The 24995-nt window shown below is 51.1% G+C and overlaps 1 protein-coding gene across 2 annotated transcripts in view; it reads left to right on the plus strand.

The window, feature by feature from the left end:
• LOC147096984 (photoreceptor ankyrin repeat protein-like) overlaps positions 1-24995 on the plus strand; it is a 385735-nt gene that overhangs the window by 7622 nt on the left and 353118 nt on the right. For both annotated transcript variants that reach the window (XM_085972690.1, XM_085972689.1), the window contains exons 3-4: positions 6953-7082; positions 22505-22645. In XM_085972690.1, coding sequence (XP_085828816.1) covers positions 6953-7082; positions 22505-22645 — 271 coding nt within the window. The remainder of the gene's footprint in view (positions 1-6952; positions 7083-22504; positions 22646-24995) is intronic.

Here is a 24995-nt window from a genome sequence, read left to right on the forward strand (position 1 = left end):
ATGTACCACAGCAAACAGTGTCTATTTACCACAGCAAACAGTGTCTAATGGGGTAAAGTTTCTGCTTTGGGTAAAATCGGCGATCCGGACGCAAATTACACCCAAAATTGTGCTAGTTTTCAGAAGTGATTTTTTTTTTTGCTGAGGTTTCCACTCAAACTCATTTGCAGTGGAGGCCTCAACCAGTGTTAGGCCCCTTATTTGTAAATGCAAAGGGCCTACCACTTGTTTCAAGCGCGGGCACTGCACGACAAGTTTTCTGCCCTTTTCCAATATGGCGGACAGCGTTTCCTGGCCTTAGTAGGCCAGTTATCGGCCGAAAAATGGGCGCTGTGCAGATGAATTTCGAGGCCTGTAAGTCAGAGGAGGCAATGATCAAACTGTGCATTCAAGCACTGGGGGCATGAGGCTAATCCCCAGGTAAAAGGCTGTAAAAACTTGGGCTTTTCAGCCTGGAAAGGAGGCAACTGAGAGGTGATCTTACAGAGGGATAGAAGATAGTTAAGGGTATCGACAAATTAACCCAGAATATTACTTCAAATTAAACTGTGGATGTAGAACAAGGGGACACGGGTTGCAAGGAGCACCCAGGGTCTCTCACGCAGCACTCCAGCTTTGTGCAGGGGGTCAACACTGCAAGAGCGGCCCTCTACCCACAGGGGCCAGGAGGCCCTCCAGAGAGAAGGATGTGGGAGTGCATCATTGAGGCCGTCACTGCCAGCTCCAATGCCCAAAGAAGCTTCATGTCCTCAGACCACTGGTCAAGGTCAGTGAATAAAGCTTCAAAAGCCGTCTCCTACCAACTGCACCACGACCACACTGCTCAACGCATGACCCCCAATCACTAGGCACTTCTCCCATTCCTAGCCTCACCTCACCCCCTTGGGGGAGAAGGTGCAGACCATTCTTGGCAAGGGCATGGCTGAGCCCTTGGCCAGCGGCAGGGCTGAAAGGAAAAAAGATGCTGGTATCCTCATACGTTATCCTCCTTCTGGCATGCACCTCATGCTTTCCCGCCCTCCCGTCAGCACAACTCCACCTCATTTCACACACCCAAGAACTGCAGCCTGCCCAGCCAGTGGGTGACCAGGAAGAGGGAGAGGAGAATAAAGAAGAAAAAGAAGAAGAAGAAGAAGAAGATTGATTTGACACTCCCAGCCATCAGTTCCTCAAAGTCAACCAGCAAGGCCATTTGCAGTGTCCCCCACTGAAAGTCAGCAGCCTTCCACCAGCCATGCTGCAGCCACTGGGGTAGCACTGCGTAACATCAGTAGGATAGGTAAAGGCAGTCACTAAGAGAATGCATACGGGTGATGAGTTGATTTCTTGATGTCACATTGGATGGATAGGCCTATAAAGTTGGATTGGAAAGTTTGCTTTGTGGTGGCTTTTATTTCAGCATCGTGGTCAAGAGGACATTGTGAAAGTCAGTAACAGATGGAAGGTAAGGTGTGGGCCTAATGTTGAAAGGGGAATTGGGATTGTGGTCACTGGTACCGCAGGCGGATGAGTCCATCCTGGATATCTCGGTCACAAATGAGCTGTCTGGGATGCATCCTTCCGTCTGCTTCCTTCTCTTCTTGTGTCTTCCTCTTCCCTCTGCAAGCGGATGCTGTAAATGTGAAATGACAGTATAAAATGTTAGAAATACTCAGCTGGTCAGGCAGCATCTTGACCTGAGACGTTAACTCTGTTTTTATCTCCACGGATGTTGCGTGACCTGCTGAGTGTTTGCAGCATGTTCTGTCTTCTCAAAGGCCTTCATTTACCATCTGAGCTCTTGCAAGCGTCCAGCAGCACTCCCTACACACTTAAAAAACTTTTCACATCTATTGCAGCAAGTCACCGCTTCAATAAAATCAAAAAAACACAGTCCAAAACCTTATATCCAAACTTACCTAACAATGTGTGTGCCCCTTTAAGAGGTGCAGACATCATCACTGTCAGCGCTAGGGTCGAAGTTCGTGCTTGTGATGTAAAGTCGGCGTTACACGCTGATTTATGCCACAACGCTGCCATTTTGTCCAGCATGGAGCTGCCAGCTACCGGCCGCACAAAGGTAAGCACGAAAACTGCGACCGCCACGGAAACCGCCATCAGCTGGCGAAAGAGCGGCGGTCGCCATTTTAGCGCCATTTAATGGCGCTACGGAGTGGTGCTAAGGCCACGAATTTCTAGCCCTTTGTCTTCACACAAATTGGGATCAGCGTGTGGAATGAAGTTCCAGATAGAGCAATGGAGGCAAAAACACTGCAATCATTTAAGAAACAATTGGATGCTGCCATGTTATTCAATACGAACATGGATGATCTACCACCTCAACCCCACTTTCCTGCCCTATCCCCATATCCCTTGATTCCCTTAGTATACAAATCTTGTGAACTAACCTCACCGCTACCCTCCAGACTTTCTTGCTCTGTTGCAATCTTCTTCATCTTTCTTGATTGACACAACTATAGTAATACTCCTTCTGAGTTCGAACTCCAAACCATCGTCAACACCTTCAGCGGAGCGTACGAGAGCATGGGCCTTACACTAAACATCCGTAAGACAAAGGTCCTCTACCAACCTGCCCCCACCACACAGTACTGCCCCCCGATTATCAAAATCCATGAAAAAGCCTTGGACAACATGGACCACTTTCCATACCTCGGGAGCCTGCTGTCAACAAGGGCAGACGTCGATGATGAAGTCCAACACCGCCTTCAGTGTGCCAGTGCAGCCTTCGGTCGCCTGAGGAAGAGAGTGTTTGAAGACCAGGACCTCAAACCCGGCACTAAGCTCATGGTCTACAGAGCAGTAGCAATACCCGCCCTCCTGTATGCCTCAGAGACATGGACCATGTACAGCAGGCACCTCAGTGCACTGGAGAGGTATCACCAACGTTGCCTCCGCAAGATCCTGCAAATCCATTGGCAGGATAGGTGCACCAACGTCAGTGTTCTTGCTCAGGCCAACATCCCCAGCATCGAAGCTTTGACCACGCTCGATCACCTCCGATGAATGGGTCACATCGTCCGCATGCCTGATACGAGACTCCCAAAACAAGCGCTCTACTCGGAGCTCCAACACGGCAAGAGAGCCCCAGGTGGGCAGAGGAAATGCTTCAAGGACACCCTCAAAGCCTCCTTGAAAAAGTGCAACATCCCCACCGACACCTGGGAATCCCTGGCCCAAGACCGCACAAAGTGGAGAAGAAGCATCCGAGAAGGCGCCGAACACCTCGAGTCTCTTCGCCGGGAGCAAGCGGAAGCCAAGCGCAAGCAGCGGAAGGAGCGCACGTCAACCCAAGCACCCCACCCACCCGCCCCTTCAACCACTGTCTGCCCCACCTGTGACAGAGACTGTAGGTCCCGCATTGGACTCATCAGTCACCTGAGAACTCATTGTTAATGTGGAAGAAAGTCATCCTCGGTTCCGAGGGACTGCCTAAGAAGAAGAATACTCCTTTGAGCTTCCTTCTCTTGTTCCCCTAATCACCATCCCACACACTATTCCATCTTCCTGTATCCTCACCCTTTTGAAATCCAGACTCCTTGCAGCTCTCCACTCTAACTGATTCTTTCCTGACATTGTAACCCTTTGGAACACCAAGCTTGGCGTTGCCTAGTGACTGCTACTACTTGATTTTTCTTTTCTCTTTTGGGCCTTGTTACTATCCTGCACTGCAGGCCTTAGCCATTCACCTTTGCTGAACACGCAATAGAGCTGAATATCATGAGCTGCGAATAGCGAGCGGCCGATCCGATACTGCCCGTTTTGCGCCACTGCCCGGGACGAATTTCTAGGCCCAGTTCTCATCGCCTGCCCTCTCAGCAGGCACCATTTTTCACCTCAAAGGGCCAATGGGCAACTGGTTACTCGGGGCGCGATCTTGCCAGCCCTGGGGAGGCAGGTTTGGAGGCGGGACTGCCGGGAAAATGGCAGAATTTGGGGGAGGGTGTCCAACCCGCCCCCAACCCACCTCCGTGCCATCTTGCCAGGAGGCGGCTAGCTGTCCCACGCCGGGTCCCGTCTCCTTGGAGGCGGGAAGGGATTACAGCCACTTAACTGCCTGTTAACAGGTGGTTAACAGGCATAAAATAGGATTCTCCCCTTTTTGCCCACACAAGTGCGGGCTTCCCGAAGGCTCCGAACCCCGCCAGGTCACCGAGGCGAGCAGTGGGTCTGCGGGGGTCGGAGGGGTCCAAAAGTGTGCTGTGAAGGTAAGTGATGGGTGCAAGTGTGGAGAGGTGAGTATTTGAGGTAAGTGAAAAGTGATAGAAAAAGTTTACTTACCTTTGTTTCTTCCTGCAGGCTTCAAGAGTTGGGGATGCGGAGAGTCTCGCACCTCCGCGGTAGAGATGACAGATGGCTGCTGCATTCTCCGGTGCAACAACCATCTAATTTCTGCAAAAGAAAGAGGTTTGATGAGTCTTGAATTCAAGAACTCATCAAACTACAGAGAATGTCAGTGTTTGACAGCTTCACAGAGCTGTCAAACGATGACAATTCATCTGTCAAAAATACATTGACGTTCTCTGCAACCGGCTTTCCCTTAATTGGCCTGCTGGGTGGGCTTAACAAGGTCAATCAAGGGAAAATAGCGTGGGTTGGCCAGAAGTTGATGGAGGCGGGACTGAAACCCAACAAGTGGGAGCCCCACCTCCAAAAGCTCCCCATTGAGAAAAATCACCCTCTTGGCCTCTGCCACTGCCTTTTTTTGGTCCAGCCATAAGGAGGTATGCAGAATTGGACAGGACTCAATCACCTGATTGTCCTTCCCTCTCTGAGATGTGTCTTGCCTTTGCTCTCTGAATCAGCACCCATCTCAGTTTGTACATCCACGGTTCTCCAAGTCCGCTCCATGGGAAATTGGAAATCTGTGGAAGCGTGATGTTCACCAAGATTGTACGAAAAGCGGAGAATTAAACACTAATTACTGGAAGGGAGGGAGGAGGGAGTGACCAAAAGAAGAATGCTCTTCTCACGCCCATTGTGTTATAAAGAGCAGAAAGATCCCAAGTTTGGTCCCTAGCCTGTGCTCAGGTTCCTGATCTTAGCCAAGCAGGAGGCGGGGGGTGGGGGGGATACATTTGGCCTCAGTGTCACTGAGTTGGGAAGGGCAAAAATCTGCCATGGTTCCTGCTCCTGAAGTTGGATGAGGACAGGATGTGCTCAGCTGTAATGCCTCCGTTGTTGAATAGTCGAGTCTCATACATAGGGAATGACCACTTGAGTGAGCTGCCTGCAGATCTATATCCCATCTATATCTACATCATATAGATGGCAATGTAGTGCCCCATCCAGTGCTCTGTTGGGCATTTCCCTGGTTAGGAGGGCATGTGTAGGATGGCATTATTCCATACCTTCTGTTTCCAAAGTGATTCAATTTCTGGGAGTTAATGGCTAAAATGATTGAAAAATTCACCTATGCTTTTTTTTCCTTGGGTACAGTTTTACAGCATGGTGGATACAACCAGACTAGTTCATCTTCCTCAGTACGAAGATAACAACTAGATGTTAGTTCTTTCTTTAGGTACAGTGGATCATCTATTATCTCCCCTGGTGGATAATGGAAATTGGTGGATGTTTGAGAGTCCTCAAGGTTTGATTGTACTCATAGGAGCAGGAGGAGGCCATTCAGCCCCTCGAGCCTGTTCCACCATCTGTTAGATCATGGCTGCTCTGTATCTTAACTCCATCTACCCGCCTAGGTTCCCTAACCCTTCACACCCTATCCTAACAAAAAATCTATCAATCTCAGTTTTGACATTTCCAATTGACCCCCAGCCTCAACAGCTTTTTGGGGGAGAGAGTTCCAGATTTCCACCACCCTTTGTGTGACGTGCTTCCTGACATCACCCCTGAATGGCCTGGTTCTAATTTTAAGGTTATGCCTCCCTTGTTCTGGACTCCCCCCACCAGAGAAAATAGTTTCTTTCGATCCACCCTATCATTTCATACTCATACGGTGCTAGCGGCACCCTCAGCACGGGAATGGAGGTGGATATAGTACAGATAGCTAAAGAAGCCATGCAGTGAGGCAATGGCCCAGAATTAGCTGGAAATATAATGCTGAGTTCAATGGCGCTCGCCGTTATTAGTGTGTAAATCGTCCAGCAACTTGTGGCGAGGAAGAGGTACGGCGCCAGTTGTGAATCGCCACAGGTTGCTGGACGATTTGCGCCGCTCCGCCGTTAGACTCGTGCAAACGGGAGCTCGCCCTCAACCTCCCCGTGTGCTTCAAGAAATTGCTGCATTTGCGTGTTAATTGCCAATTAAGCTTGCTGCAACAAGTTTGGGCTGGTACTTAACAGCGTAAGGACCCTGGCTGGTACTTAACAGCGTAAGGACCCTATTAATGGGGTGACTTATGGCCCTGCAATGCTACTCAACCTCACCAGCTAAGAAAGGGAACAATTGAAACTGTGGATTCTCATTCCTGCAGGTAGTAAATTGTTGTTAAAGATTTTTAAAATTTATAATTCAAACTTTTAATTAAAAAAAATTCAAACTTTGCTTTTCTGTCTCTTTTTTTCTCTCTCTCTTAATCCAATCTTTCTTTCCCTCTCTTTCTGTACCTGATTTGACTCTAATTCACTCTATTTCCTTCTCCGTCATTCCTCTGTTTCTTTCCCAATCCTTCAATCTCATTGGCTAAGGAGAGAGACTGTTGGTCCCGTCGTTCACCAAGGTCCCAGATGCCCCGTTGACCTCGCGCACCGTTATCAGCTCGCGCTCCCGGCAAGTTGTAGCGCAAACATTTCTCGAGCTGAAGGGTGAGGGGGGAAAAAATCTAACAAACGGGACATGGCGCAAAACTCCAGCAAAATTCTGGGCCAACATCTTATGCATGGCTTTCTCCTGTGATTATTTTGACTGATAATCTGGAAAGTTGATAATGGAGGTTACTGTTTTACTGACTATAATGTACCTCGGAATATTGAACTTGCTTCTTATTTGCCAATAGAATGGACTCATGATTGGCTGCTACATGGGGTTTGTGGGTGTAGTGGAGATACTGGATAAATGCCTTGGGCTGGACATCAATCAGCAGGACAGGGATGGAAACACAGCCCTGATGATAGCAGCTCAGGCAGGTGAGTGTCTAATGGGTTGTTGGTGGGTGGGGAGACATGGAGATGAGTGAGATTTGTTTTGTGGCCATAGTGAGGAAGTGCTTGTACTGTGGGCCCATTTCCACTGGGAACAAGACTGACGCTTCTACAAAGCAATGGCCCTTGGGATTTTAATGGTCAGCTACGAGAGAGAACTTTGCCTTCCCTTTCGGCCTCTGTTGAATTGAAACAGGTTTCATGGGTGAAAAGGATGGGTGAAAAAAAAACTACAAAACATTCGAGCCCTCTGAGACCATGGGAATCTCAGCTGTAAAGCATATCTGATCAGAGGTGAATAATCTTGACTATAATTTGGTTTTCTGGCTTTTGGGGTAAACCAATGAAACACCATTTTTCATTTCCCATTGACTTCTCTGCTCACTCATCAGCCGGCCCCCTGCCAGTTACTGTCTATTTACAGTACGTGCCAGGAGAGGCAAATCAGTCACCATGGAGATGCCACCTGCTAATTTAATTACAGAATCGCTTTAGGCGAAACATTCTGCATCAAGTTTCACTGGTCGTCGCGCAACTATCTCAACAAATCAGTCGTGGGTGAAACAAAAACACTGGAAATCTGAAATAAAAACAGAAAAAAACGCGGGAAGCGCTCAGCAGACCAGGCAGCCTCGGTGGAGAATGGTAGGTTGGGCAACGACAGGCCAGAACCTTGAACGTTGATCCTCCCTTCCACTCGCCAAAGTCTTTGTGAAGCCCTGTGGGCCGCAATGAGCAACAGAATCTTTGGATTCTCCCGCAGGGAGTGGGTCAGTTCATTCAATACAGTGACGAAAGATTGTGGGCAAACTTCACTTGTGGCTCGATATGATGACTCATCTCATTTGTGGTGTTGCAACTTTGAGAAACTCAAGACCCCAAATTACGGTTTGCTTTTTTCCGTCTGGAATTTATTGCATCGCACCAACAACAACTGCTTGCATTTATGTATAGCCTTTAATGTATAAAACGGCCCACAGAAGTGACATCGCACAAATAATCAACTGTCACTGTCCAAAGTCATTTGTAGCTAAGCCCATGCAGGTCTTACTCTTCTGGCTATGCTTCTTCACACTATTTTCTCCCTGCCTCGATTTTAAAATTCTCATTCTTGTTTTCAAATCCCTCCGTGGCCTCGCCCCAACCTTCTCCAGCCCTACAACCCTCTGAGATATCTGCGCTCCTCCACTTCTGGACTCTTGAGCATTCCCAATTTTAATTGCTCCACCATTGGTGGCCATGCCTTCAGCCTGGGCCCTAAGCTCTGGAATTCCCTCCCTAAACTTGCATTGGAGGCAGTTCAGAGACGATTCACACGGTTGATTCCTGAGATGAGGGGGTTGACTTATGAAGAAAGGTTGAGCAGGTTGGGCCTATACTCATTGGAATTTAGAAGAATGAGAGGTGATCTTATTGAAACATATAAGATACTGAGGGGGCTCGACAAGGTAGATGCAGAGAGGATGTTTCCTCTCGTGGGGGAATCTAGAACTCGGGGGCACAGTCTCAGAATAAAGGGTCGCCCTTTTAGAACTGAGATGAGGAGGAATTTCTTCTCTCTGAGGGTCGTAAATCTGTGGAATTCTCTGCCCCAGAGAGCCGTGGAGGCTGGGTCATTAAATACATTTAAGGTGGAGATAGACAGATTTTTGCAAGATAAGGGAATGAAGGGTTATGGGGAGCGGGCAGAGAAGTGGCTTTGAGCCCAAGATCAGCCATGATCTTATTGAATGGCGGAGCAGGTTCGAGGGGCCAAGTGGCCTATTCCTGCTCCTATTTCTTATGTTCTTATTGTTACGTCCGTGTATAATAAGACACAGACTGCGGAGAACGGTACAACAGGTGTTTACTCAACGTGGCTCACACTGCAACTGATCTGTACAGATTACTACTCAGTGTTATATACAGGTGTGGTCGCTGCCGGTACTACAGTATACATGAGCTGTAAAAGATAGTTCCCCTCTTAAAGGTATATACATTACAATTATGTTCTTATAAACCTCTCCACCTCTCCACCTCTCTCTTCTCCTTTAAGACGCTCCTTAAAACCTACCGTTTTGACCAAGCTTTTCGTCACCTGTCCTAATATCTCCTTATGTGGCTCAGTGTTTGATAACGCTCCTGTGAAGCACCTTGGGATGTTTTACTACGTTAAAGGTGCTATATAAATGCAAATTGTTGATGATATCTCAGTTCACCCTCAGCCAAGCAACTTGCCCTCAGGTTTACGCTGACCATGTCTAGTTTACCTATCGGTGACCTTGAGAAGAAATCCCTTTTGCACAAGTCATGAAGCATCCTACAGTCTGGCCTGTCCTCTCTACTGCCTCAGTTTTCATCAATTGATGATGTTGAACTATTAACCCATTGGAAACTGGGAGGAGACTGCCAAACTCATTACTGTTAACAGCCATCTAGTATCCATCTAGTCCCAGGTGTGTGTCCAGAGGTAAAGGTCCTTGGTAGTACTCAGTTGCAGTATAAATGGACCTGGAGTTCCAACCATTATCCTTACTGATGGTTGGCGTCTTCTCTTGGCATCTTCTGAGCATGAGGCTAGCCTGGCCTCCAGCAGTATTAGTCAGCCTTCAAATCAATTAGATCACACTTTAAACAAATGAATTTGCATTTAGTTTCCCAGCTGGAACTTCATTTCAGGAACCAATCTGTTTACTGTAAAATGTTTCAAAGGCATTATTACTTTGTAATTACTGTAAAGCCTGATGACAAAGTCCTCCTTGGATGCATCTTTAAGGCCTTGCAGGGGTGTGTTTTCCAGAGCCATCCTTTGTTCCTTGAATATCTCTCAATGTCTCTCAATCTCTCTGCTTTCTATCCTATCACTGACCTTCCCTTTTGTCCTTTCATCCCCTCCCCCTTTTCCCAGCCCCTACTCGCTTTAAAATCTATCCACTTTCCTGTTTTTTTCCAGTTCTGACGAAAGGGTTTCGACCTGAAACGTTAACTCTGTTTCTCTCTCCACGGATGTTGCCTGGCCTGCTGAGTATTTCCAGCATTTTCTGTTGTTACCTCCAACAACATGTTTTGGAAGGGCTGGGGTGGGGTTGGATTGAAGTATTTCTACATTTACTACCCTTTCCCTTGCTGTTCTTCCTGCTTCTCCTGATGATGCGCGCTATAACCTGGCCAAAAATGGCTGTTCCCATGTCTCTGCCAATGCCAATCTTGAACTGGCCCCAAAGAGGTGCATGAGTGTGCCCTAGGGTGAGTTGCCCTTCAGCACTCCTTTCTGTGTGGCAGTGCCCCCTGTTGAGCACTTTCACCCAATAATGACTAACGTTTGGTAAGTCACCATGTGGAGAGTTCTGTTCCACTCACCTGGCAGTGTATGGCACAGATTGGAGTGCCAGTGCACTGTGCCAACATCAAAGAACCATCTTAAAGTTTCAAATTACAGTTTGAAATGCTCTGACAACCGGAGTTTCTTTAACCCTTTAGATCAGAGTCTTCGTGATCACCTACAATTTATAGGACCTGTGGTTGAATTTTTAGGAATAGGGAAAGATCATTCAGAGGTCAGCTCTGCTTACCTGCTGTAGAGCAGATCAACAAGACAACTAACATGTTGTGGCGACACGCCACCACTGAACATAATCCGCTCACGGCGGCACAGACAGTTTACGCAGGCGCACTGCCGGCAGCAGACGCCCCCAGCCGGGGGCCCTTTCCTCCGGCAACTTGTTTCCCGCAGGGACAGGCTGCCGGGAGCACTTCCTGTCTGGGGAGTATTTAAGTGGTTGCACGGGCTTTTCAAGCTCTCCCTTTGCCATGATGTAGATTAAAGCAGTTGTGTTTCACCAACTCTGGTCTCGACTCCCACGTTTGCCGCGGTATCTCAACACTGGTGACCCCGACGCTCAGGACGAATCCTAAGCTAGCATGGTGGATACAAACGCAGTCACGGTTAAACTACCGGACTTTTGGGAGAACCTGGCCGAGGCCCGGTTCGTTCAAGCCGAGTCCAGATTCCGGCTGAAAAACATTACAGTCGACGCCACGAAGTACGACTACCTCGTCGCCCCTCTCACCTACGCCACAGTTCCCAAGGTTTGGGCAGCGCTGCAGGATCCACCAGTGGAAGGCAAGTACAAACATCTGAAGGCCGCGCTCCTTAAAAAATTTCAAGCGTCCTCTTACCAGCGCAACTGCCAACTCCTCGACCTCCCCGGCCTTGGTGACGCTTCGCCGTCGGACCTGCTTTCCCACATGCTGTCCCTCTCGGACGACAAAAACCCCGGCGCCCTCTTTCGCACGCTTTTCATTCGGCAGCTCCCCGCCAGCATCCGCCCACTCATTGTGGAGTCTGGCTCCACGGACCTGAATGAGATAGCCGAAAAGGCCGACCGGCTGCTCTCTGCGCAGACCGCCCGCGATGTCGCGCCCGACCTCACGGCAACGACCACGCGGTCTCCCCGGCACACTAGGCCCGACCGCCCTACCACTTCGGGTCACTGCTACTACCACACCCGTTTTGGCACTAGGGCCCAACGCTGCATGCCACCGTGCACTTTCAAACCCCCCCCCGCACCGGCCCCCACGATGGCCGCGGGGCAAAAGGGGCCTCTACTGTACGTCACCGACGACAGCACCAACCGTCGATTTCTGTGCGACACAGGGGCCCAGCACAGCATCACCCCCGCCTCCGCCCTCGAAATCCAACGCGGCGCACGGGGTATCACGCTGGCCACAGCCAATGGCACTGACATCCGCACATACGGCATCCGCCTGGTCACGCTCGACCTCGCAGGCCGCCGCTACCGCTGGGAGTTCCTCACAGCCAGGGTCCTCTGCCCACTCATCGGCGCCGACTTCCTACGCACCCACGGCCTCCTTGTCGACATTCTGAGGCACCGCCTCGTCGACATCAACACTATGGCCCCCATCCCTGGCGCATTCACCCCGGCCCGTTCGGCCGGCCTGACGACCTACTGCCTCGCCAGAGCCACGGACGACTACTCGGCACTTCTAGCCAAGTTTCCCGCCCTCACTAACCCGACCTTTTCGGCCAAAGCCGCCAAACACGGTGTGGAGCACTATATCCCCACCACCGGCCCCCCGGTTTCTGCCCACGCCCGCAGACTCAACCCGGCCAAGCTGGAAATCGCGCGGGCCGAGTTCACCACCATGGAGCAACTCGGCATCATCCGCCGCTCCAGCAGCCCTTGGGCCTCGCCCCTCCACATCGCCCACAAGCCCGGCGGAGGCTGGCGCCCCTGCGGGGACTACCGCCGCCTCAACGACGCCACCACCCCCGACCGATACCCGGTGCCGCACATCCAGGACTTCTCGGCCCGACTGGCCGGGCGAACCGTCTTTTCCAAGGTCGACCTGGTGCGCGGTTACCACCAAGTCCCCGTACACCCCGCGGACATCCCCAAAACGGCCGTCATCACCCCATTTGGCCTGTTCGAGTTCCTGAGGATGCCCTTCGGCCTCAAGAATGCAGCCCAGGCTTTCCAGCGCCTTATGGACTCAGTCCTCCGGGACCTGAACTTCCTATTCGTCTATCTAGACGACATTCTCGTGGCCAGCTCCTCCCAACAGGAACACCTCGAACACATTCGCATCCTGTTCGGGTGCCTAGCCCAACACGGGCTCATTCTCAGCCAGGCGAAGTGCCAATTCGGCTTAGCCGAGATCAATTTTCTCGGTCACCACATCACCCCTGCCGGGGCCGTCCCCCTGCCCAACAAGGTGCAGGCCGTCCAGCAATTCCCCCGCCCCAAAACCATCAAGGGCCTCCAGGAGTTCCTCGGGATGGTGAACTTCTACAACAGGTTCATCCCCAGAGCCGCAGCCCTCATGAAGCCCCTATACGACTCCCTCTGAGGTAAATCCGGCAAGATGGCCGTAGCCTGGACCACTGACACGTCAGCCGCCTTCGACGCCACCAAAAACGCGCTCGCCGACGCCACCCTGCTCGCGCATCCGAGGGCCGATGCCCGGGTCGCGCTCACCACCGACGCCTCCGACCACGCGGTCGGAGCCGTGTTCGAGCAGTGGGTCAATGGCGCGTGGCAGCCACTTGCCTTCTACAGCCGCCAACTGCGCCTCCCGGAGGTCAAATACTCTACTTTCGACCGCGAGCTCCTCGCGCTCCAACTGTCGGTCCGCCATTTCAGGTTCCTCCTGGAGGGCCGCCCCTTCACAGCGTACGTGGACCACAAGCCGCTCACATACGCGATGGCCAAGCACACTGAACCCTGGTCCACTAGGCAGCAACGCCAGCTCGCGGCCGTGTCCGAGTTTACTACGGACATCCAGCACGTCTCCGGTAGAGACAACGTTGTCGCCGACTGCCTTTCCCGTCCCGCCATCTGCGCGAATCACCTAGCGGTCGACTACGCACAACTAGCAGCGGCCCAGCTCACGGACCCAGACCTCCTCTCGGCGGCTACCAGCCTGCCAGGGCTACACCTAGCCAAAGTCGCGCACGGGCCTGAAGCCACGGCAGTCACTTGCGACGTCTCACTCGGCCAACCCAGGCCGGTCGTCCCTGCAACCTGGCGCCGCCGCATCTTCGACGCGCTCCACGGGCTCTCCCATCCGGGTTCCCGCGCATCCGTCAAACTCCTCTCCCAGCGCTTCGTCTGGCGCGGCCTCAGCAAAGATATTCGGACTTGGGCCACCTCCTGCCTCGCCTGCCAACGGGCTAAGGTACAGCTGCACACAAAAGCACCCCTGGGAGACTTCGAGGTACCCAGCCGCCGCTTCGACCACATACACGTCGACATCGTCGGTCCTCTGCCGCCATCGCAAGGCCAAACTTATCTCCTCACGATGGTCGACCGCTACACAAGCTGGCCTGAGGCAGTGCCGCTGACCTCCACCACCACAGCCGACATCGCCAGGGCGTTCGTTAACACCTGGGTTGCGAGGTTCGGCGTACCAGCCGACATAACCTCCGACAGAGGCGCCCAGTTCACCTCCGAACTCTGGACGGCCACAGCACGCAACCTCGGGATGACGCTCCACCGAACCACGGCGTACCACCCGCAGGCCAATGGGCTGTGTGAACGCTTCCACAGGTCACTCAAGGCCTCACTCCACGCCGGCCTGCAGGACAGTACCTGGACTGACCGCCTACCGTGGGTGCTACTAGGCCTACGCACCACGGTCAAGGAAGACCTCCAGTCCTCAGCAGCGGAGTTAGTCTACGGACAACCGCTGCGCGTACCAGGCGAATTCCTCCCGGAGGCTACCATGCCTTGGTCGGCCGAACAGCAGCGGCTCAACTCTTTCTCTTCCGCTCAACAGTTCGCCCCACTTCCGGTCAACCGACACGGCGAACTCGCACATCACGTCCCGCCAAACTTACAGCAGGCACGCTTCGTCTTCGTGCGACACGACGCGCACCGCGGGCCCCTGCGACCCCCGTACGACGGGCCGTACAAGGTACTACAAACCGGGGACAAGGTCTTCAAGCTGCGACTCGGCGACAGGGTCGAAACAGTCTCCATCGACCGGCTCAAACCAGCACACACAGAACCAGGGGAACAGGTCCCCGTGGCCCGACCTCCAACTAGAGGTCGTCCCGCCAGCAAGCCAGCACAGCCGGTGGCGAACCGCCCGGCCCCACCAACTAGACCGGCGACCACTCAGAGCCGCTCCGGCAGAACCATTAGACCACCGTCACGACTCGTCCACTCCTCCTAAGCGGATTCTGGGGGGAGCTCTGTGGCGACACGCCACCACTGGACATAATCCGCTCACGGCGGCACGGACAGTTTACGCAGGTGCACTGCCGGCAGCAGACGCCCCCAGCCGGGGGCCCTTTCCTCCGGCAACTTGTTTCCCGCAGGGACAGGCTGCCGGGAGCACTTCCTGTCTGGGGAGTATTTAAGTGGTTGCACGGGCTTTTCAAGCTCTCCCTTTGCCATGATGTAGATTAAAGCAGTTGTGTTTCACCAACTCTGGTCTCGACTCCCACGTTTGCCGCGGTATCTCAACAATGTTAACGATTAAAGTATAACTAGCTACACATAGCAACAAGGCAGTAAGTCCAAAAGATGGATATTACCCCAATCTTTTGGAGAACAGGTAATCATGGCCTGGAGTTTCTGCTCGGTTGCGGTGGTATTTCGAGTGCAATTCGCCCGCAATCGGCCAAACCAGCGCCAAAGATCGAGGAATTTGAGGCGCAAATTACGTCCCGCGCAAATCGACTTTCCGCGATCTTTTGCACTGGTTTAAAAAAAAGTCGTGTGAGAAGCTGGCCCCGCCCACAAAGTTGGCCGCGCCCCCAGATCGAATGAATCACCATGGCGAGTTTCCGCTAACTGTGCCCGTTTGTGGGCCTTCGAAAGGGGCTCTTAAAATTAAGCCTTTTTTGTTCTGTGCAAATTTCAATATTTTTTTTAATTTACTAAGAAGCTGACTAGTGTACACCAATGTAACTAGTAAATGGTTCGGTATAGTTTTTTAAAGTCATTTTCAGTTATTTAAAATGAGGGGGTTACTCCACGGTGGTGCACTGGACACTCTGATTAAAAATGCTTATTTTTTGTGATAAACCCATTTTCAGTTGTTTTACTAAAACTGCGCCCAGTTACCACGCTTCAGCACATCAAGGAATATTTTTTAATGCAAAGATTCTTTTTTAATTACACTCCAAAATGCTGCCCGATTGGACTGGCTCATGGGAGCGGAAAGTGGAGCGAAAGATCCGCTTTGCAAAATGAGCGCAATTTTGAGCGCAATTTGCGCCCGGGGTCGCCGATTGCACCCAAAGCCGAAACTCTTGGCTCATGTCTTGAAGCTCTTTGCACGTGGTCATCTTGTTGTGTATGTACCTTTAAGAGAATAACTGGTCTCAGACTGCAGTACCGGCAGTGACCACCCCTGTATAAAAGACGCTAGTAAGCCTCTGTAGTTTCAGTTTCCCGATTGACTCCTTTCAGTAAAGACTTGTCTTGTTCAACTCCTGCTGTCCGTGTCTCAATCATACACGGACATAATACTGGCGACGAGCAGATACGAACTTACCTACAGTCTGCACCACCTCCTGGGATCCATTCCTGAAGCGAAGTGAGCAGAGGTCGAGGCCAGAAGGAAGAAAGAAGCAGTAGAAATGGGCGTCGACCGTGGGCATCCGCCCCTGTGTTAGCGGAGTTGAAGATTGCTGGAGAAGCTGTCGAAAGCGGGGCCTGGTTCCTGTCGACGGTGCTTCAGCTAATCGGGCTGGTGGCAGGTAGTACACTGATCCTTCCTGGGCTGCGGCGGTCGCGAACTCGAGCGGGTTGCTTGCAACGGGGCCGAGCAGCGTTGTCGGGAAGAGGAGAGAGAGAGAGGGTGGAGCACACAGGGCGCGGCCGGTGCTACGAAGCCGGGCTGCGTATAGACCCGAGAAGAGGGAAGCAAGAGTCCCACAGGGTTGTTCCACGATGGGAAAATAATAAAAAAAAGAAATATTAAACGCGCAGGAAACCACGAGGAGCTGCAGGTTGCAACGGAAACCGCGGAAAGCAGCGCTAACAACAGCGGGGAAGAAGGCAAAAGCGCGGGAGGCGCCATCTTAATCAGCGGGGAAGAAGGCAAAGCGCGGGAGGTGCCATTTTGTTAAATCGGGGAAGAAGGCAAAGCGCGGGAGGCGCCATTTTAGATTTTCAAGATGCCGAAGACTGGCTGTATCACTGCCTTTGATAATACAATAGAGGACTGGACCACGTATGTGGGAAGAGTCGAGGTATATTGCGAGGCAAACGAAATAGCCAATGAGAAAAAGGCATCGGTATTGCTAAACTTAATGGGCGCTAGAACGTACGGCCTATTGCGGGACCTGATTACTCCAGCCAAACTGAAGGCGAAGAGTTTTAATGAAATTGCGTACAGTTTTGGTGTCCATACTTAAGAAAAGACATACTTGCTCTCGAGTCAGTACAAAGAAGGTTCACTCGGTTAATCCCGGGGATAAGGGGATGGACATATGAGGAGAGGTTGAGTAGATTGGGACTCTACTCATTGGAGTTCAGAAGAATGAGGGGCGATCTTATTGAAACATATAAGATTGTGAAGGGGTCGGATCGGGTGGATGCGGGGAAGATGTTCCCGATGATGGGTGAAACTAGAACTAGGGGGCATAGTCTTAGAATAAGGGGCTGCTCTTTCAAAACTGAGATGAGGAGGAACTACTTCACTCAGAGGGTGGTAGGTCCATGGAATATGCTGCCCCAAAAAGCTGTAGAAGCTACATCATTACATAAATTTAAAACAGAAATAGACAGTTTCCTAGAAGAAAAGGGAATTAAGGGTTACGGGGAGCGGGCAGGAATTTGGACATGAGTCTAGGTTCGGATCGGTCATGGCCCTGTGGGTAGCGGAGCGGGCCCAGGGGCCATGTAGCCTGATCCTGCTCCTATTTCGTGTGTCTAATTCTGTTAGATTCAGGAGATGGTTCTGTGATAGTGGATTAGCGGTTAGGATCAGATCAGCCATGATCTTATTGAATGGCGGAGCAGGCTCGAGGGGCCGATTGGCCTACTCCTGCTCCTATTTCTTATGTTCTTATGTTCTTATGTTGCTGTCCTACAGGAACACCTAAACCCTGCACCGCTGTTGATAGCCGAAATATTTAAATTCCACAGGAGAACTCAGCATAAAGATGAGAGCAATGCTGAGTACCTTACGGAACTACGCAAGCTATCAAAGCACTGCCAGTTCGGAGCAGGACTGGCAGATACACTACAGGACAAATTTGTCTGTGGACTCCTGAGTGAAGGAACACAGAAGAAGTTACTCTCAGAAAAAGAGCTGACGCTAGATAAGGCTTTCAGCGTGGCAGTATCGTATGAAGCAGCAGCCAGGGGAGCTGCGGAAATTCAACAAAAGCCACAGGAATACGGCACCCACGAAATGACACGGGGATTTGCAAAATGTTATCGCTGCGGCAGAACTAACCATGACCAGAAGGACTGCTGGTCCAAGGACAAAATATGCAGGCAATGCGGAAAGATGGGACACATTGCACAAGTTTGCAGGTCTGGGAAGAAGACCAGCGACAACAAAAAGGCTACTAAGGAACCGTACAAGAAAGTACAAAAGATGACGGACAGTAGTTCCGAAGACCAGATGAGCGATAGTGAATCCGGGAACAAGAGACTAAGCTGTCTCAAACTTCACAATGTAATCGCAAAAGAGGATCACCGAACCATTTGGGTCACCCTCACGATAGCAGGGTCCCAAGTTAAAATGGAATTGGATACAGGATCAGCGCTAACCGTCATGAATCGACGAGACTACGAGCGGCTATTCTCACACATAACCTTGAGAGAGACATCCATCGTCTTGACGACGTATACGGGGCAAAAAGTATACCCCAGAGGAAAAATAAGGGTGCCTGTCGAATACAACGGCAAGAAAATATGGAAATTGTATCTCTACATACTGCAAAATGGTGGACCACCGTTATTGGGATGTGAATGGGTCAGGAAGATAAGCTTAGACTGGCACTCCATTCATGCAATGATGGTGGACGGTAAAAAAGATGAAGACGTCACTCCTGGACGATTGTCAACAATCTTAGCTAACGCCAAAGAGGTATTTCAACAAGAACTGGGCACTCTTAAAGGCGTAACCGCCTCGATAAAAATAGAAGAGAATGCAATTCCCAAGTTTTTCAAAGCAAGACCGGTACCATATGCAATTCGCCCAGCCGTCGAGGCAGAGCTGGAGAATCTGGAGAAGGCGGGTGTGTTGTCTAAGGTCGACTGGAGCGAGTGGGCGACACCCATCGTTCCTGTCATGAAGAAAACGTTAAGCAATAAGTCTGAGGAGCCAAGGAAGGTTCCCATCTGTGAGGATTTCAAGGTGACGGTGAACCCAGTCCTTCACACAGTACAATATCCTCTTCCAAGGATAGAAGACATCTTCGCCTCACTGTCTGGAGGGAAGCGTTTTACAAAAATTGACCTAGCACAAGCATATTTGCAGATGGAGGTTGAAGAATCCTCTAGGAAGTATCTCACGATAAACACTCACAAAGGTCTTTAGCAGTATCATCGATTGGTATTCGGAGTCGCATCAGCTCCGGCGATATGGCAAAGAACGATGGAACAAGTCCTGCAAGGGATTCCGGGGACTCAGTGTTACTTGGACGACATCCTTGTGACAGGTGAAGATGACAGTGAACACCTTAACAACCTAGAACAGGTGCTCACTAGACTACGGGAACATGGGCTACGAGCCAACCGCCCCAAGTGCGAGTTTTTTAAGAAACAGATATCGTATTGTGGCCACGTGATTGATGAAGAGGGGTTACATAAGTCCCCTGACAAAATTGAAGCGGTTGTTAAGGCCCCAGCGCCTGAAAATGTGTCGCAACTGAGGTCATTCCTCAGATTGGTGAATTACTACCATAAGTTTTTGCTGAATTTGTCGACAATCCTGCACCCACTGAACGACCTGCTACGAACGGGAGTAGCATGGAAATGGAGCAATGACTGTAAGCGGGCCTTTCAGAAGAGTAAGGACTTAATCACTTCAAGAGAAGTATTGGCTCACTACAACCCAGCACTGCCGATCAGACTGGCGTGTGATGCGTCTCCCTACGGCATTGGGGCGGTACTGCCACATAAATTCCTTGATGGTTTAGAGAGGCCGATAGCTTTTGCGTCACGCTCATTAACTTCTGCCGAGCGTAACTACGCCCAGATTGACAGAGGCGCCCTCAGCCTTGTGTGGGGGGTGAAGAAGTTCAATCACTACCTGCACGGTCAAAAATTTACTCTACTAACCGATCATCAACCTCTTGTCTCCATTTTCAACCCTCAGAAGGGCATACCGATAATGACAGCGCAACAGCTGCAGAGGTGGTCCCTTTTCCTAGGGGCACACCAATATGACATCAAGTACAAAGGAACTAAACAGCATGGGAATGCTGATGGATTGTCATGCCTACCATTGCCGACGGCGGAAGAAGAAGACCTTGCAGTGGATCCAATGGAGTTATTCCACTCGACCATAGTCGAATGTCTCCCTGTGACGAATGCAAACATAGAAAAGGAAACACGGAATGACCCGACACTATCACGGGTCTATGATTTAACGGTGAAGGGATGGCCAGCACATGGCGAACCACTGCTGCCAGCATTCTCGCCGAGAAGAGAACAGCTGTCAGTGTGCAGAAGAACCTTGATGTGTGGATCCAGAGTAGTAATTCCACCGAAGTTGACGGATAGAGTGCTCCATGAGCTTCATGAGGGTCATCTGGGTGGGGTAAAAATGAAGAACTTAGCCAGAGCGTTTGTGTGGTGGCCGGGAATCGATAGAGAAATCGAAGAGATGACCAAGAGCTGTGCAGGATGCCAGAAGGTCCAAAACGCCCCACCACAAGCTCCTCTACATCCATGGGAGTGGCCCTCATCTCCATGGCAAAGGGTGCACATTGATTTTGCTGGTCCCTTCATGGACTCGATGTTTTTAATTGCGGTGGATGCACATTCAAAGTGGCCAGAGGTAATAAAAATGTCCTCAACCACCACGGAAAAAACTATCACAGTTTTACGAACCATATTTGCCAGGAATGGGCTGCTTGAACAGATTTGCTCTGACAATGGACCACAGTTTGTGTCTGAAAAGTTCCGGAGGTTCTTAAAGAACAATGGTGTTAAGCACTACACATTTGCCCCATATCATCCAGCCACTAATGGATTGGCTGAGAGGTTTGTCCAAACTTTCAAGGAGGCTATCAAGGCAATGTGTAATGAAGATATACCCCTACAACACAAGGTGGACAACTTCTTGTTTGCCTACCGGAATGCGACACATGCGGTTACCAACCAAACTCCAGCCATGATGTTCTTCAATCGAAGACTACGATGCCGCTTGGATTTGGTTAAGCCAAACGTCCAAAGAGATGTGGAGAACAGGCAGTTTCAGAATATGAATGAAAGGCCGACCAGGAGTTTTAAGATAGGTCAACCAGTTTTGGCCCGGGACTACCGCACTGAGAAATGGCAGCCAGGAACGATTTGTACACGACAAGGACCTCTCATGTATACCATGGACGTTGGGGAGAGCATTGTAAGACGCCATGCTGACCAGATTCTAGAATCACTGGAAAACGTCAACTCCACACCACGATCTGATACACCTGGTAATGAAATCGACGTTCCAATTGCAGCTACCGCAGAACCGGTAATATTGGAAGCAGATGAACCAAACAACGACATTGATCCCGACTCAACCTTGCCAGAGGAACCTGATACCCCAAAGAGGCGTTTTCCAGACAGAATCAGGAAGCCTCCTCAAAGACTGAACTTATAATTGCTTAAACTTAACCAATGTATCTAGCAAGAGAATAACTGGTCTCAGACTGCAGTACCGGCAGTGACCACCCCTGTATAAAAGGCGCTAGTAAGCCTCTGTAGTTTCAGTTTCCCGATTGACTCCTTTCAGTAAAGACTTGTCTTGTTCAACTCCTGCTGTCCGTGTCTCAATCATACATGGACATAATACATCTCATCATCCGTCCTCAGTCCATCAGTGACACTGCAGCCCATTTAACCCACATTTGGACCTGCTTCCATTTTGTTCCTCCCTGACTCTTTTCAGCCATTTTCCAACAGCCACGACTTAAAACAAACATGCAGGAAAACAGCCATATCACTCAATCCCTTCTCTCCAGAGGTATCTCTAATTCTTGAACTCATTTAGCTTATCTGTTGCGATGTCCTTCTTTGATAACTTATTCCATGGCTCTATTTCAAAGCGCTTTACAGACAATGAAGTACTTTTTGAAGTGGAGTCACTGTTGTAATGTAGGAAACGCGGCAGCCAATTTGCGCACAGCAAGCTCCCACAAACAGCAATGTGATAACGACCAGATCATCTGTTTCAGTGATGTTGGTTGGGAGATTAACTATTGGCCCAGGGCACTGGGGAGAACTCCCCTGCTCTTCTTCGAAATAATGCCATGGGATCTTTTCCATCCACCTGAGAGAGCAGACGGGGGCCTCGGTTTAACATCTCATCTGAAAGACGGCACCTCCGACAGTGCAGCACTCCCTCAGCACTGCACTGGAGTGTCAGCCCAGCTTTTTTTGTGCTCAAGTCTCTGGAGTGGGACTTGAACCCACGACTCGAAGTCAGACATGGGGACCTTGGAAGCAACATCGTTGTATTTTTATCTAACCAACTCTTTCTTGTATTATTGCTGGGCTCTGAAAGGTGAACAGCACCTACAACCTGCACCCAACTTGATGCTCTTCTGCGTGCATCTGTGAATCTAAGCTTAAGCCTGTAGTCTTGCTTGGGTTGGATATTGGCATTTGGGATAAATTTTGAGAACCACTACTTACATCAGTTAGGACACTAGATATGGTTTATTACGCTTGACTTCTCTGTCCTTATTAATAACTGCAATCAAAAATGTTTGCTCCATTCCCTAGGTCATGTCACTATTGTAAACTACCTCCTGAATTACTACAGTGGGATGGACATTGAAATGAGGGACACACGAGGATTTACTGCTTTAATAAAGGCAGCTATGCAGGGAAAAGCGGAATGTGTCGCTTCATTAATAATGGCAGGTTAGTGTCTTTCTTTAATGATTTTAAGTTTTTGCTCCAGTTTTAAAAAGGAATTGGGAACCATTAAGAACTCTTCCAGAATCCAGGTGATGTAAGAGAGGGTACAAATTGGGTAATAGTGGAATAATCTGTTCACCCCATCAACGAGAAATCATTAGTAATCAACAAGTGACAAAGAGGGGAGCCACTGCGGGAGACAGAAGGACGCCATGGGTTGACTCTCCCAAGAGATTTAAGAGATGTGGGAGAGCATTGAGGGTTGTCACTGGGCTGTGAGAGAGAGTGGCGAGGGTTGTCATTGGGCTGTGAGAGAGAGTGGCGAGGGTTGTCACTGGGCTGTGAGAGAGAGTGGCGAGGGTTATCACTGGGCTGTGAGAGAGAGTGGCGAGGGTTGTCACTGGGCTGAGAGAGAGTGGCGAGGGTTGTCACTGGGCTGTGAGAGAGTGACGAGGGTTGTCACTGGGCTGTGAGAGAGTGGCGAGGGTTGTCACTGGGCTGTGAGAGAGTGGCGAGGGTTGTCACTGGGCTGTGAGAGAGTGACGAGGGTTGTCACTGGGCTGTGAGAGAGTGGCGAGGGTTGTCACTGGGCTGTGAGAGAGTGGCGAGGCTTGTCACTGGGCTGTGAGAGAGAGTGGCGAGGGTTGTCACTGGGCTGTGAGAGAGAGTGGCGAGGGTTGTCACTGGGCTGTGAGAGAGAGTGGCGAGGGTTGTCACTGGGCTGTGAGAGAGAGTGGCGAGGGTTGTCACTGGGCTGTGAGAGAGTGGTGAGGGTTGTCACTGGGCTGTGAGAGAGTGGCGAGGGTTGTCACTGGGCTGTGAGAGAGAGACGAGGGTTGTCACTGGGCTGTGAGAGAGTGGCGAGGGTTGTCACTGGGCTGTGAGAGAGTGGCGAGGGTTGTCACTGGGCTGTGAGAGAGAGTGGCGAGGGTTGTCACTGGGCTGAGAGAGAGAGTGGCGAGGGTTGTCACTGGGCTGTGAGAGAGAGTGGCGAGGGCTGTCACTGGGCTGTGAGAGAGAGTGGCGAGAGTTGTCACTGGGCTGTGAGAGAGAGTGGCGAGGGTTGTCACTGGGCTGTGAGAGAGAGTGGCGAGGGTTGTCACGGGGCTGTGAGAGAGACTGGCGAGGGTTGTCACTGGGCTGTGAGAGAGAGTGGCGAGGGTTGTCATTGGGCTGTGAGAGTGGCGAGGGTTGTCACTGGGCTGTGAGAGAGTGGCGAGTGTTGTCACTAGGCTGTGAGAGAGTGACACGTGTTGTCACTGGGCTGTGAGAGAGAGTGGCGAAGGTTGTCACTAGGCTGTGAGAGAGTGGCGAGGATTGTCACTGGGCTGTGAGAGAGAGTGGCGAGGGTTGTCACTGGGCTGTGAGAGAGTGGCGTGCGTTGTCACTGGGCTGTGAGAGAGAGTGGCGAGGGTTGTCACTGGGCTGTGAGAGAGAGTGGCGAGGGTTGTCACTGGGCTGTGAGAGAGAGTGGCGAGGGTTGTCACTGGGCTGTGAGAGAATTTCGAGGGTTGTCACTGGGCTGTGAGAGAGAGTGGCGAGCGTTGTCACTGAGCTGTGAGAGAGTGGCGAGGGTTGTCACTGGGCTGTGAGAGAGAGTGGCGAGGGTTGTCACTGGTCTGTGAGAGAGAGTGGCAAGGGTTGTCACTGGGCTGTGAGAGAGAGTGATGAGGTTTGTCACTGGGCTGTGGGACAGAGTGGTGAGGTTTGACACTGGGCTGTGAGAGACAGTGACGAGTGTTGTCACTGGGCTGTGAGAGAGAGTGGCGAGTGTTGCCACTGGGCTGTGTGAGAGAGTGGCGAGAGTTGTCACTGGGCTGTGAGAGAGTGGTGAGGGTTGTGACTGGGCTGTGAGAGTGACGAGGGTAGTCACTGGGCAGTGTGAGAGTGGCGAGTGTTGTCACTGTGCTGTGTGAGAGAGTGGCGAGGGTTGTCACTGGTCTGTGAGAGAGAGTGGCGAGGGTTGTCACTGGGCTGTGAGAGAGACTGGCAAGGGTTGTCACTGGGCTGTGAGAGAGAGTGGCGAGGGTTGTCACTGGGCTGTGAGAGAGTGACGAGGGTTGTCACTGGGCTGTGAGAGAGTGACGAGCATTGTCACTGGGCTGAGAGAGAGTGACGAGGATTGTCACTGGGCTGTGAGAGAGAGTGGCGAGGGTTGTCACTGGGCTGTGAGAGTGGCGAGGGTTGTCACTGGGCTGTGAGAGAGAGTGGCAAGGGTTGTCACTGGGCTGTGAGAGAGAGCGGTGAGATTTGACACTGGGCTGTGAGAGACAGTGATGAGTGTTGTCACTGGGCTGTGAGAGAGAGTGGCGAGGGTTGTCACTGGGCTGTGTGAGAGAGTGGCGAGGATTGT

Source organism: Somniosus microcephalus, chromosome 33 (genome assembly GCF_052327205.1).
Source record: "Somniosus microcephalus isolate GS21.2 chromosome 33, FLI_Smic_1.0, whole genome shotgun sequence".
NCBI classification, from domain to species: domain Eukaryota; kingdom Metazoa; phylum Chordata; class Chondrichthyes; order Squaliformes; family Somniosidae; genus Somniosus; species Somniosus microcephalus.